The following is a 14,748-nucleotide window of genomic DNA, read 5'->3' on the forward strand; positions in this document are numbered from 1 at the left end:
GTAGATGTACGTGCCGTACGCGAGTCTCCACATCCAACCCTCAAAGACACATTCACCCAAACAACCAAACCAATGGCAAGCAACCCAACTTCCCAGGACAAGGGTCCCTCCCACCTACACTCCGACATCTCCTTACACGTCCGTTGCCGCCCCTTCACAGCGGCCCACATCGGTGCAGAACGAAGGCAAACCCCTAAGTTCCGTACACGCAAGGCCTCTTAAGGACTTCCATCAGTCCTCAAAACCCCAAACAAGCGGACAGACAAACAAGCAAACAAACAAACACATGCCACATTCTCCCGTGCACCTAGCTACATGCAAGCTGACTGCCATACCACACACGGCAGATGCCAACCCACCCACCAACCTGCGTGGAGTAGCCTTTCTCATGAGGGGAACACACGATCCTGGATAAGAAACACTCAGGCCTACCCAAGAGCTGGTACGACTGCCGGCACAGTGCTTTCTGATCGGGGGTTTATGCCGGAGCGTCGGCACAGTAATGCTATTACTGCTCACAGCCTGGACAGAGTTCAAGCATGGCGCCTGACCGACGACCTCACGTGCCCAAGGTACCTGTAGTGGAAAGTTTTCTAACAGAAATACGGAGGAGTACTCCTCCTGCCTATGTCACATGCAAATCCATATCAGTGCTGCCACTCACTGGGGCCGTGAAGTAGCCGCAGTAGCCGCATTGAGCCGTTCCTCCACACTCGGCAGGATGACCAAGCAGAAGGTTCAATACTCGGGATTCCTATGGACCGCTCGGCCGTAGCGAGTGAGCCAACTGTCATAGCCCACATGCTATGAGCAACATGTAGCACAGCTGAAGCGAGGACACACGGATAGGGCTCCAGCCGTGTGATGCCGGTGGTGGCATCGATATTCGGCATGCACTGTAAGCACGTAATCCAAACGCACACTCCGGAGTTGGCAGGGTTGTGTGGGGCCCGGACTGGGCATGCGGCAAGCACAGGTCCAACGGATTTCCCGTCGGATGGGGAGCAACCACGGGGGGGTTATGATGGCGAAATATGCGCGTTGGATGGGTCTGTCGTTCGAAAACTCGGCTGGGGCTACCGGGCGGCTGCCACACATCCGGCAAAAGCTTATCCCGGCAGATATGCACCGTTCTTTGATGAAGTTTTCGAACGTGTTGTTGGCCGCTAGCGGCGAATCGTGTCTTTGCTGGGAAGTCACGAGAGCAAAGGATACGTGAGTTGCGTGTGCTGCACAAGGTGAAAGATGAGCATCGTACTCTTCTAGAATCTAGAATGCTCAGCTTATTCTGCATGTCGAGAGTTATCAGATGTATTCTTTAGCCACGATCCTGATATGAAATTGATTATGATGGTCAGCGAGCAAACGAAGCTGGCCCGCCTGGTACACAGCATTTGACTGACGCACTCGTATCTACAGAGTCGGTCAAAGTTCAATAGTGTCCTTATCTTCCTCGTGTGTATACTGCTGGGGTACTGGGGAACTATTTGCTTTGTACTATGTCCTTTACGTAACTTGTGGCTCTTAGGCTCTTGGGCCTCTGCTGGCTCGTGTATGGGCACTCGTTACACCTCTCTGGGAAACACAACCGAGGTGTAACACACACACACACATATGGGGTCCCTCACACAATTGAGTTACAGTTGCCAGTACACCAGGGGTGACCAGGCAGGCGGCTGCATGAAATGGCTCAACAACGAGCAGAACTTGCTCTCATCGTGCCTTATCCTTGAGCTTGTGGAGGGGATGCTTCCGCAGACCAGCAGCGGCAGAAGGTGGAACCTCGCCTGACGCTGCTGGCAGCGAGGACCGTGGCGGCTCTGGCCCTGATGCCGAAGCCAAGGACGGCGTTGAAGTCAAGGGTGCGCACGCGGCATGGGGCACGTGCCCCTGAGCAGATCGGAGCCGTGCAGCATCTGCCTGTGCGGCATTGAGCTGCGCGACGCACTCCTCCAGCTGCTTCCAAAAGATGCCCTTCATCTCTTTGATGTCATCCTACGGGCAGCGCAGCACACCAACACACAGCATGTACCAGAGAGTGAGGGGCACCGCTCCATGCCTCAGCGGCTGGCAGGTTGAGAGCAGCCAGCCAGCCTCAACCACCCAGCAGTTACTTGACAGGGCAGGCAACGCCCAAACGCCATCACATATCACCGCGCCGTGCGGCTCCCCAAGAAAACACATACAAATAGCTATTCCAATCGAGCTCACAGCTCCAGAACATGTGCCGACCCACCTGCAGCTGCTCGATGAACTCGTTTCGTTCTCCTGGGAGCAGTCAGGCGCAGCGAAAGGGGGAAAGAGGGTGAAAGGGCTGAGGAAGGGAAGGGAAAAAAGAGAATGCATCCCGGGAAGACAGGCGAGTTGCTCGTGTTGGGCAAAATCTAGGGATGTGCGAGGCCGGCTGACGCGGCATAGCAACTGCTTAGACGAACTGCTAACACACAAGAGTGCAGTGCTGCGCCCGCACCACACCGAACAGGGAGTGATCTCCAACCAGTAATAGGGTCTGTGGTAGCCACCCCTTTCAGTTCGAATTTGGGCCCTCTGCGAGCTTGCTTTTTTCCCCCCCAAAAAAAATGCCGAACCTAAAGGCACGTATGGCTCACATAGCCATAGGTCATGATAACGTGCATTCCACAACCTACCGAGCAGCTCCAGCAAAAAGTCCACCTTGGCAGTGGCCTCCTCCAACTGTTGACGAAGAGACTCCGCCTCCGCTGCGCCACTCGCCACTGCATCCGCTCGCTGCAAGGCCGCACAAAGCGCCTCAGCAGCGCCCTCACGCGCGGCCTCAGCAGCCTTCAGCCGTGACTGCAACAACTCCAACGCGCGAGCCACCGCAGCAGGGTCGCTCAGGGGCGGCCCGACAACGCCACTTCCCCCGTTCACAAGGGCCTTTCCACTAGAGCTTGTAATCTGTCCACCCACGTTCCCGGTCGTCCCCCTTGCTACAGCTGCTTGCCGTACAAGCGCCTTGAGCACGTCATCCAGCTCCTCCTCTTCTTCTGCCGCTAGCCATCCTCCCTCGGGGCCCCCGCTGGGCGAAGTGTGCCGGCCGCTGTGAGTTGCGGGCTCACCCGGCGGCTTGTCCGTTGTGGTGGCCGTGCCTGCGGTGGTGTTGGAGGGCGCATGGGCCCTACCATTCGCTGTTGCGGCCGCAGTAGCCGTCGCCGTCGTGACTGAAGATGTTGACGAGCGCTGATTAGGTGCGGTGGCTCCCCGTGGCCCACTGGCCCCGATCTGCAGCCCGGACTCCAGCCGTGCCAGCAGCTCCTCGCGCTCCTCCTTCAATGCGCGAACCTGCGGTAGCAGGTGCAACGAGAGCGGCGGAAGAAGGGGCTCTATGAACGGGGTGGGTAAACGTAGATGGAAAAGTAAAAATAACCCACGCAAAAAAAACATTTTGGAAGGGGTAGACAACAGATGTCTCAGTAGGATTACGTTCGATGACTTGGTCAGCCGCCCAGGGCCAAAGCAGCAAAAGCAAAAGAAGTTGACTAAGAGAGCCGCCCCCCGCCGATCTGGCAGGGCAGCAGCTGTCAACCAGAACCTTATTGCCCTTTCCAACCCAACCAAACCCAACCGAGGGAACAGCCCTCATCTCCAGCAGCCCCACTCAACTCCGTGGGCTCCTCTATCACCTCCGCCGCTACTACATGACCTCCCCGCCCATTACCCCATTAACCCCCCACCCTCACCCGCTCCTCCGCGTCCCACAGCTTCTCCCCCAGCTCCCTCTGGCTGTTCTCCAGCTCGGCCCGCAGCTGGGTCTCACGACCGAGCGCAGCCGCCAGCCGCTCCTCGGCACTCGACTGAAGTTGGGAACCAGCAGGTCGGGGTGGAGGGATACAACAACATTTGCAACACGCCCACCAATTCAAGGTCTTCCCTTTCGTTGCTAGCTTGGCTTTTGAGGCCTCTTGTTGCTTTGCCGGCTCCACAGACATACATACGCACACACGAGCACACCGCACCGCACCTTCTCCGCCTCCAACGCCATCGCATGTCGTTGCAACGTCTCTAATCGGGACCGGGCATCCGCACCGGAAGCTCCGGCCACCGCCGCGGCCTCCTTTGCAGCAGCGGCAGCAGCCTCAGCTGCAGCCGCACGCCCCACCGCTGCCCGCTCCGCGTCCGCCGCTGCCGTGAGCGCGGCCTCCGTGGCTCGCAGCCGGGCAACCAACTTCGCCTCCGCCTCCTGCGCTGCCTCCGAAGCTGCTGCTGCCGCTGCCGCCATGCTCTCAATCTGCTTGAGTAGCGGCCTGGAGGCCTCTGTAGTGGTGGCTGCGAGATCCTCCTTCTCTCCCTACCACGTTACGTTCCATACATACAGAGTAAGGGGGGCCCAGTAGAGGGGAAAGCATGTACTAGAAAAGGGAAAGGTGAAAATACATACAGAAACAGAACGAATGCAAAGTTAATTCCAACTTCCAAGGTCTGCAGACGGCCCCCACGTATACACACCAATGTGGGACCCCTCGTGCCCTCCCCCCCGGCGGACCTCCAGTTGCCGTATTCGCTCCTCCAGTCTGCCGCACTGCCGCCGCAACGCCTCCTCCCGATCCGCCGCCGCCGCCTCCAGACCGCTCAGCGCCGCCCGCAGGTCCGCAATGGTGGCCGCCAAAGCCCCCTCCCGCTCCCGGGCAGCGGCGACAACCTCCGCACCGCCACGAGCGGCCTACGACCATCAAAGGGCCGGGGCCGGGGCCTTAAGGGGTGGCTCGGGAGGGAGGGGCAGCAGACGCAAGGGAATGAAGGGGGAAGAACCGGACCGCGGGCTGCCTGCCGCCTCCTGTTCTCCCGCCATCCCTCTTCCCGCTGGAGCGCTACCACCCCGCTACCACCCCCCCGCGCCTCACCTCGCTTTCCGCCCTGGCCTGCGCCTCCGCCGCCTCCCTCCTCGCCTCCGCCACCAGTCTCTTAGCATCCATCCGCACGGCCGCGATCTCCCGCTCAGCCTCCTCTGCCTGAAGCCCCGCAGCGATACCAGTGGACACAAGACAACGGCATCGGACAGGTGGGTCATGTCAGGCAAAAGGCCAGAGACCACAACACGTCTTCACACCCAGCATCGTGTTGATCACCCGCTCTGCAGGTCCGAGTACGGTCCTCCTGGCCGGAAGAACAACGGCGGAGTGGCGGTGCATGGCTTGACGCAGCCTGAGCCACCCTGCCATAAGACTCCTCGTCATATACTGGCCAGCCTGGACACGGAAAGGTCCCCCCTTGCCCCTAGGCCGTCCTATAGCTTCGGGACCAACCCTGTGCCCACCTGCGCTGCCGCCGTGGCCGTCGCCGCCGCCGCCCGCTCCTGTGACTCCATGAGCTGCGTCTCGAGCACCTGTTCCGATGCACAGGAGGCAACCCAGCGTGTTGTAGCCTCTTCCCTTCCCCGGTGTCACATGCGGGCACCCGCGATGTCCCCCTCCCCCTCCTTTGGGGTTCGTCTTTCCCCCCGCCCGCCACCAGAAAGCACTGTCGCGGAAGGGGCCGCTGGAGCGCATTCACTGCCCGGGGCAACAGCGTGCGAAGCAGTACATCGCATACAGCACAACAGGAGACAGTCGTAAGACAGTAGCAGCTACCCCACCGATCCGCCTGCCGTCCTCTTCCCAAGAGAGAGAGCAAGGTCGCAGCGAGCTCGCAATGCTGTCTTGGCGTAGCTACCTCGGCCCAACCCAGTCCAGTGTCCCCATATCCACCCTTAAAGCACATGGCAAATATCGCTGTTGTGACCTCCTGAAAGCGAGGTTACATCCACGCATACAATTCAGCGGCGCCGCATTTCTGGTGCAACCCGTCCTCCGGCCCCTCCCTCTGGCCCCCGGACGTACCTTGAGTCGGGCTGACAGCCTGTCCCGCTCCGCCTCCACATCCTTCAGCACCGCCCGGGCCTGAGAGCGGGGGCACGATACGGAAAGCTATTGCCGGGATTCTAGTAGAGCCCGCAGGGAAATAAACGCACATTTGCATGAAAGAGTTGGGGCGGCATGGACAGAGCTAGACGACAGATTAGCCAAGCTTTCCTGTCCGCTCCGTAACCCCCTATGCACCAGGGGAGAAATTGTTTCTCGTGTTCGAAACTTCTTCCGTCCGCTTCCCTCCCACCTCACCTTCCTCAGCGCTGCCTCCTGCTCTCCCGCCTTCCTAGCCAGCGCCTCCCCTTCAGCCCGCAGCTGCGCAATGGTGCTGGACATGTCCGCTAGCCGGGCTTCACTGGCGGACCCCCCCGCTGCCGCCTGGCTCAGCTGGGCCTGCAGGCGAGCTTTCTCATCCTGCAGGTGTCCACAAAGGGAGGGGGCAGTGAGGAGTATGGAGAGAAGGAACGCACCGTGGGGGGGCGGGGCAATCAAGGGGGAAACATCCTTGGACTCCTGGAGCATAGGGAGGGTAAGCAGTCGACATGAAGGTACGGCCAATAGCGCTAGCGGCCGCAGGGGGATCTGGCCGCAGGTGCGGGGTCGGACCCGGTACAACCGGTACGAGCAAGAGGGCGTTCCAGTGAACGTGGTCCCGAGCCCCTCGCTGCGGAATGCTAGCCACGAACCCCAGCCCCACAACGGCCTCCTCGCCCCTCGCAAAAAGGAGTTATATTGATAGCACCAAAAGCATGATTAAGGCCCAAACCCCCGGACAGCCGTATGCTGTATGGCACTGCAGTTGATCCAGACGCCCCTCACAGGGAATGGGTCCAACACAAAAGGTCCAACACTCGATTGGCACGGGAGTGGGAAGCTGTAGGGCCGGTTGCGGTGGTTGACGGTTGCGTGCCGCTGCACGCCGCTGCACGCCGCACCTTAAGGGCCTGGATAGTGACATCCGCCGCCCCCAGCCGCTTCGCAAACTCTTCCTTCAGTTCCAGCAACTCCTCCTCTGTGTGCGTGCGTGCGGGGAAAGGGTGAGCCAGGCCGTGCCAGCTGGTTGCCGGTTGCCCCTTGAGAGGTGTGTGCGCGCACTGAGGGCCTTTCTTCGACTTCATGAAGTTGATGACAATTCCCTTTTTCCCCCCGGCTCAACCGCCGGTCCTCCCACACAGTCACCCAACCCAGTCACCCCGCCGGCTGCGTTGACGTCCCCACCTGCATCAGTGGTTGGATCCTGTGCTAAAGCCAGCTCTTCGCGCAGCTTGTCATTCTCCTTTTGTAAGGCGCTATTAATGGCGTTAAGGGCTGCCAGCTTGCTCTCATACTGCTTTATCCTGTAACACCCAGTACCCGCAGAGAAATTCAGAGCATCCACAGAGGGTAATGGGTATAGGTGGATTAAGCGAAGGCGCCAGACCACCAGTGTGCCAAAGATCAAATTAACCGCAACTGCTGCGGGGGTTTGTGGCGCAAGGTCTATCATACCTGTCAGCCATTTGCGCTTTGAGTGTGGCAATCTCCTCTCCAGCCATGGCTATGTGGAAGTGCTTACAAACACTAAACTAGTACGTATTTTCGGGACACGCGTTGTTTCAACCCATATACCGCCTGGGGTGTTATTCCCCTATCTCAAGAAGGCACCCTAATAATACCGTAATGAATTACAGTAAACATCGCAAGAAGGGATAGCCCCTTGTCAGGTCGACAAATGTTCACGCAGGATATCACAGCAAAAAATATTGTAATAAACAGGAACGATCTCACACTCAGATAGCTACAGCATAGGCGAAGCTTTGCCGTGGCAACAATCATGTGGCAACGTAGTACACCAATCTTCCAAAATAACCCAATCCGGTTATGTTTACAGTACCTCCTGCATGCAAAATCATTTGGTAGCATTTTTCGTTAAGGCGCTTTTGCGTATCTGCTGCTTCGGTCACTTTACTACTGTATTGAAAGGTTAGGTCTGCAATATTGGAGAGCTTTTAGGCTGCCCATGAAGGCGACCCTTAGCTGCTTGGCAGAAGCCGTAAAAGAAGCTACTCGCAATACCAGGACGAGAAAAGCGGCTTTAGAGCTGACGGAGGCAGCTGCAGGTGCGTCGACTTCACCGCGGACATAAGTATAACCCTTAGCTCGCGCTTGATGTTGTATGCAAATCTCGTGCCCCGCAGACCGAGTCCGGGAGCTCCTGAGCAAGCGACACAAGGTGCGTGAAGCGCATGCATGTTCTTGAGTGGTCGCTTTGCTGTAGCTTATGTAACATATTTTTTCCAGGAATATCTAAAGCTTGGTGTGAAAACGCGTGGCTGTAGCGGCTTGAGCTACACGTTGAACTATGCAGGTATGTGTGTTTTGCCATACCATGTGGGTCCCATGGCGTGCGATTTCCTTGCTTGACCTTTTCCCTATGTGTGCGGTAGATGCCAAGGGAAAATTCGATGAGCTAGTTGAAGACAAGGGGGTGCGCATACTCATCGAGCCGGCGGCTCTGATGCACGTATTGGGTACCAAGATGGATTACATTGAGGACAAGTTAAGGTACGTGCGGCCTGTTGCGTGCTGCGAAGACGCGCAGTAGCCCCCTTCCATCTGTGAGCAGCTAAGAACTCGGCGAAATTGCTATTGCTGCTTGCAGGCAGGAGTTTGTATTTGTGAACCCAAACGCCAAGGGGACTTGCGGATGTGGAGAGTCTTTCACGACGTGATATTAGCATAACAGTGACATAACGACGAAATGTGTCGTGACACGCTGAGTGTATGAGTAGTGTACGAAAGGCGCGCTTGCATGTTACAAGGGATTGAGTTGCATAGGGGCCACAATGGAGCGGAGATGCTAGGTCTGATCATTTCGGTGGGTGGTGGACATGGGTGTTTTCCTTTATTGGGGGGATGAGATTATCTCGTGTTTCACCTCTTAAATGGTGCCAAACCTATCATCTGAACCACATGTCAAACTGGTCTAAGCTCAAATTCAGCGACCAAGCATATCCAAAGGACATCATGCATAATCCTCAAAGCTCGCAACAATGCTTAAGACTTGTCTTTGCCTGCTCAGCACCATCGTGCACAGGCCCCAACTTCGGTACTTACCACCTAGCCCAGAAGCCGTGCAAGCAATTAGACCGACTTCCTAATGCTGTGGGACAACCGAGCACAGATTATACATACAAGATATTAAACACAATGCTCGCTGTGTGGCAGTCCTATACTGTACAGGCAATTACGAAACAGACGCCATTAGCACGCACATGGCTGACAGCCAATCAACTGCTATCAACTAATACGACACACCTCTTCCCGCGGTACCAAATCCCGACAAGAAGCCCGAAACCACGCAGACTGCAGAAAACCTGGAGCACCTTAAAACCTGCTCTGAATCAGCTGCTGAAACCGCGCTGCGACTGCTGCGACCAATTAAACGGGTAGATGGCCATGCCCCCGCTCCTGGTCCCTGAGCTGCATTCGCCACACGTAGCGTCGAGCCGGAGCTTCAAACGCAGTCGAGCGCAGCATGGCCTCGTACTGCTCCCGCCTCGCTTGGCGGGCGGCAATCCTCATAACCGTGTACAGAGGAATACCAATTAGGAAAGCCTGTCAAGGGGTCATTAGCGCACTTTACGCGCAATTTGATCAGAGAAACGGTGACGATAACTTCCCAGACAGCGAGATACAAACAGTGTGCACTTGAAATAACGCAACGCATGTGTCGTTTCACAAATGGTTTATCATTGCAGCCAAACTGTGATGCGAGGATGCTGCAAACCACGCGTGCCATACACAGGAACGCGCGGCCTCACCTTGGTTCCAATCCAAAACAAAAAGAGGGTCAGAGAGGTGGCGTAGTCGTCAGTATCATCACCGCTGCTTTGGGAGGGGCCAGTGCCGTCCATGCCATCCGCAACTATCATGGTGTGATGCAACACAACCTGCGAGAATGGGAGAATGGGAGATAGCTTGAGCCAAGGTAAGCCATCCGCATCCCACATCATGTCGCCAAGACCCTCACGTCACCGCTATGCTAGCGTCCTCCAATAGTTCAGCCTCACCCACGCCGCGTGGGGCCCTGCAATAATCCTCAGCCATACACTCAGCAGCTCAGCCGTGAGCTAATCCGCGCTTTGACCGCCATAAAACGCGGTCTCACTCTACGCGGAAGTATGTTGCTGGTGTTGCGCCGTCTTATTGGCATCCCCATCCTTTGATTGCCCTCGTCTGTTGCTTGCGGATCAACCGGCAACCGAGATCCACGTGGATGACTCCCAATCCTCTATATCAGCGGATATATGGACGGCCGATGCACCAATCGACTGCCATGCTTCCCTCCCCGCCGTCACATATCAAACGGCACATGTAAACGCACGCACATACGACCACCTCTTAAGATGAAATGAAGGCGTGCCCCAATTTTCAAGGCGACCTAACGAGGCGGCAACCCCAAACCCCACATAAACGCTTTATGGCTATCAGCAGGACTTGCGAAGTCATGGCCCATGGGTCCACGTACGTGCGCACATGCACATACGCACAAACATACCAGGAACATGACGAAGATCACGAATGTGAAGCACCAGGACGCCAACGGGTTACGTTGGTAGTAGTGGTCGGACTCGTCAAGGAAGTCCAGTGCAGGCCTGTTGTGGTGGCCGCCCAATGGCTCGCCAGCGTGATCCATGCGGATGGCAAACATCGAAGAAAACATATTGCCGGGATCGTCCGCGCCAGCAGCACCCTGCGGCGGCACTGAAAAGTTTCCCCGGTATTGCTGGTCACAGATCTCGCAGCGCAGGTTGCCCTTCTCGTTCACCCAGCGCTGCGGTGGAGCAAGCAGAGGAGGGTAGTGGAATATCAGTGCAGCTAAACAGGCAGGAAAGAACATTAACACGGCACAGATGTGAGCGAAAGGTTCAAGGGATGTTGGGCCCGATTGAAAAACCCTATGACGACATTGCTGTGCCCGTGCATGGCGCCGTGGGCCGTGCCGCACTTCCATCAGGCGCCTTCGAGCATCAACCAACACCTAATGGATACTTACAAAATGGTGGCCGATCCCCATCCATGGCAGAAAATCCTCGGGGGAAAGGTCTAGATGCTAGGAAGCCCCAAGTGCTTCGAAACCCCACAGATAGCATCAACCACAGCCTAAGCCGCCCTGGGTCTCACCTGGATGCACTCGTGGTGCGCATACTTCTGCGTTCCCGCGCAGGCGCAAGGTTGCTCGAGGTTGTTGAGGGAGTCCTCCTCGAGGCATATCCGGCACAGACCCGACTCCCCTTTGGGCGCTGCACCTGCGCTTGACGGCCCGCTGCCGCTGCTGCTACTAATGTTACTCTTCAAGCTGTCCTGCGAAGACGTTCTCGCGTGTGCCGGAGGTCGCGGGCCGGTGCCGCTGGCTCCAGTGCTCCCGATAGTAGAGCTAGGTTGTTGTGACGTCGCAGGGATGACTAGCACATTATGGCTTGCACGTTTTTCATCAACGTCGTGCTGTGGATGTTCTGCAGAAGGCAATGCCGCTGCTGAAGCCACACCAACGGAAGCGACATCCCGCTCACTCGTCCTTCCGCCCAGCAGCCGCTCCCTCTCCTCCGATACCTCCGCATTAAAATTCGTCATGTTCCTGATCGGAAATCCTCCTTTTCCTTAACTGGCGTTAGGCTCTCCTGCAAGAAGCTTCAGCTTCCCACAGCTCAACACCAAGAGAGGGCGAACCAAATGGTACAGATAAACGTGGACGAAGACACCTTCTGCCCACGTGGTCCCAAGCTGCCTATGAAAAAACACAGAAACGGGGAGCCTTTCGAGCGATGCCTTTGTCACCCAGCTGCAAGATTCGACCGAACACTTCACCAAATATACTTTGCAAATGATTAAGTATGGTAGACCCTACTTTAATGGTTTAACTGGGCATTGATGGCAAACACTGCACAATGCCTAACACGGAAAAACGATTTAGTTTCCTATCCACATCACTGTGTTTTAAACCACCGTTTATAGTCAGCTATCCTTTGGCCTGGAAAGTGCGACTCATCGGAAGCCGATTACGGCAAACCTGCAATCCCAAGGTACAACAGGATGGCATAGTAAATAACGCTAACGTTTGTATCAGAACCCATGGTAATGAATTTGCTTACACAACCAAGTATGTTTGCAGTACATCCCAGCATGCACTGGAAGACAGCAGAGATTTCAACCTCACGGCTATGAGGAGGCTATGAGGTAGCTCTCCGTCCGTTTCACATATAATGTACATAAGGTAACCTTTAAGTTGGCATTGGCAATTGAACAAAGCTTGGCGCTAAGTTGCCAGGAAAGGGGTAGGGACAGCGGGAAGGAGACCGTCCTAACTGCCGGACAGCCCTCTTCGCAAACTATGCCCACCCTGTCAACATATCACAGCCATTTCTCGTGCAGCAATTTTTACAGCGCATCCTGTTCTTATAGTATAAAAGATTGTGACGAAAAACGTAATCTCTTATGGCATAGATTCATCCAATCTGACCATAGAAGCCGGCACGCACTCACCAACCAACCCCCACCGTGCTGCGGGTGAGGATTATGCCACCGCATTGTTTTCATGGCCGCAAAAGCATGTGGCGCCTTACACGAGTTCTAGTATACGTAGACAGGAAGAAACGCGTCCCACGGTTCCAGGAAACAGAGATAGATGGCTTGGGAAAGGCACGAGGCGGCTACTTCCGTCTACGGACCACCGTTGCATCATGTAACGGCGTTAGTTGGTCTGCCATTCCCCACCTTTCCTCCTCGCGTGCTCCTATACACTGAGCCATAAAAGCAGATCCATCCCTGGACTGAAGGTCACCGCCGGGTGCCATCTTGGCCCGTTACACAGCCCTATCTACATACATACATACGCACCTTAACATTAGCCCTCGGCACTTTCACGCGCTGCCAGCTTCATTTCAATCCGCAAGGCATCACCCCACCCAGTGGAATGGGCAAGGAAGAATCACGGGTGGCTCCACGCGGGTCCTACACCTTCTCCGCTCCGGCCACCTCCTCCCCTAGGACGTACTCCCGCACCCAGGAGGGAACACGCCGTGGGCCCGCACTGGCCTGCGCCCTCCCTAGACCTCCAACCGGACTTGGGTCTGATAAGGCTGCTGCTGCTACCGCTGCTTGTGGCGTTGGTTCCTCCCCCGGCACAGCTGGTCCTCTGGATGCTCCAGGGGCGTGTAAAGGTAGTTCGTGATCCCGGGGTTGTGGGGCTGTGGTGGCCGGAAGAGGTGATGTGCTGTGTGAGGTTCCTTGGGATTGGTGCGATCGGGTTGCAGGCGGACCTGTGAACGGAGGGGGGGATGTGGAGGAAGGAGCAATCTGCCGAGGTGCGGCTCAGTCGCGAATACTGGACTGGGCATGACTCACGGCCCGGCAGAGTACCCTCACTTAGTAGCCGCATGCTGATGGGGCCTAGAATCACGGGCAACGTAACTCACGGGTAGAACGCTAGTGAGGTGGACTGCTGTGCCCGCAAGTCGTAAGGAAGATCCTTCCACCACAAAGCAAAACAGCTTCCCGCGCATGTGGTAGCACGCACTCAGAATATCCAATTCATTGACTGAAGGACCCCCTCCACATCATCAACATCCACGCCACAGAGCCGCCGTCATCGCCGCCGACAGCCGCTCACAGAAGATAGGACACTGGCGCCACTTGGCCCCAGCCAGCACCTGTGTGGCACTAGGTCGCACCTGTCGCGTTTACCAGCTGCGCAGCGGGTCCCGTCCATGAAGATGGGTTTCCTGCCAGACCGCATGCCGCTGTCCCTGTCCTGTCGTCAGGACGATTAACATGTTGGCCCACTGCAGCGAGCTGTGCGGCTGTGATGGCTTCGGTTGGCGGTGACTTGATGCTCGTTTGCCGTTGGACCGGGTTGGATTGCTGAGAAACTGCGCGCACGACGCCCTGCTCGCGCAAGTTTTCATCGTCGCAAATTCGTACAAGGCCACCAAAGCCTGTGGGGGTCACGGGGGCGGCGCTATTGACGTGCTAGCCCTTGAGTGTACTTTGACCGAAGGGTGGCAACAGGACGAGTCAGAATCATCTCGCAGGACCGGCCGCCATATGATCAGTATGCCCAATGAATGCTTAACGTGGACGGCTCTAGGATAGGCTTGCACGGTGTCATGTGGACGCTAGGCTTGGCAGACGCTTGCACCGTGCAAGGACACCGTGGGCTTTACAGGGGAAGGACATTTAAAACTTTCCTTGCAAGGCCCACTTAAAGGGATGACCGTTTACATGAGATCATATGTCGGCCTAAAATGTCCCACGGGCCAACTTCGGCAATCCACAAACACGCGTACAACTCCAAGACAACGTAAAGTGCGTTTTAGAGGCTCCCCTTGCCTGCCAAGACGCATACAGGCTACAAAAATGCGACGCTAGCAACTTGGAGCTGGAGAGCGGAAACGGCTTACCGTCCCAGGGCAGCTCCCGTGATGCAGCCTCTGCCGAATAATGTACTATTGCCACTGTTGCTCCACGTATAATAGCATCGGCGAGGTCTACGGCTGACATTTCAACTCCCGGCTTTCTTGAAGTTGTCAGGCCTCCAGTTCGGCGTCCGGAGGTATACTGTCTGCGAAATAAGTAATGCCTGAGCCATCTGAGATATGCTGTGAGAGTTATCCCACTTGCTGACACTATATTTGTTGCAATTAATTTATCGCTCCGAAACTGTTATGAGCCTTCACCTCAGTCACACGAGCAGTCTCACCAAATAAGTACAATTGTTACAAGGAGCTATTCATGCGCGCACTTATATGGAATGGATGGAACACGTTGCGATGGTTGCCGGCGTGACTTTCTTCAAGAAAGTAGCATTGTATTGTTACAGGACTGATAGGAAGGGTATATATTA

The 14,748-nt window shown here is 56.3% G+C and overlaps 3 protein-coding genes across 3 annotated transcripts; 1 reads left to right on the forward strand and 2 right to left on the reverse strand.

Moving 5' to 3' along the window:
- Positions 1-1,713: 1,713 nt before the first annotated feature.
- Positions 1,714-7,399, reverse strand: VOLCADRAFT_95534 (uncharacterized protein; the record flags this gene model as incomplete). Its single annotated transcript, XM_002954657.1, has 14 exons — positions 1,714-1,995; positions 2,237-2,268; positions 2,649-3,110; positions 3,144-3,303; positions 3,702-3,815; positions 3,983-4,309; positions 4,505-4,681; positions 4,863-4,970; positions 5,276-5,344; positions 5,838-5,897; positions 6,117-6,278; positions 6,800-6,876; positions 7,083-7,201; positions 7,353-7,399. 14 exons carry the CDS (start codon positions 7,397-7,399, stop codon positions 1,714-1,716), a joined length of 2,196 nt encoding a protein of 731 aa, XP_002954703.1.
- Positions 7,400-7,863: 464 nt separating this feature from the next.
- Positions 7,864-8,575, forward strand: VOLCADRAFT_102213 (uncharacterized protein; the record flags this gene model as incomplete). The annotated part of the gene is made up of 5 exons (XM_002954589.1): positions 7,864-7,963; positions 8,042-8,076; positions 8,145-8,211; positions 8,291-8,408; positions 8,506-8,575. The coding sequence occupies 5 exons, from the start codon at positions 7,864-7,866 to the stop codon at positions 8,573-8,575; spliced, it is 390 nt and encodes a 129-aa protein (XP_002954635.1).
- Positions 8,576-8,644: 69 nt separating this feature from the next.
- VOLCADRAFT_106491 (uncharacterized protein) lies at positions 8,645-14,405 on the reverse strand (the record flags this gene model as incomplete). The annotated part of the gene is made up of 8 exons (XM_002954658.1): positions 8,645-9,461; positions 9,668-9,796; positions 10,405-10,680; positions 11,031-11,210; positions 12,901-13,165; positions 13,577-13,656; positions 13,689-13,840; positions 14,306-14,405. 8 exons carry the CDS (start codon positions 14,403-14,405, stop codon positions 9,285-9,287), a joined length of 1,359 nt encoding a protein of 452 aa, XP_002954704.1. The 3' UTR covers positions 8,645-9,284.
- Between the last annotated feature and the right edge of the window lie 343 nt (positions 14,406-14,748).

Source organism: Volvox carteri (genome assembly GCF_000143455.1).
Source record: "Volvox carteri f. nagariensis unplaced genomic scaffold VOLCAscaffold_44, whole genome shotgun sequence".
Taxonomy (NCBI): domain Eukaryota; kingdom Viridiplantae; phylum Chlorophyta; class Chlorophyceae; order Chlamydomonadales; family Volvocaceae; genus Volvox; species Volvox carteri.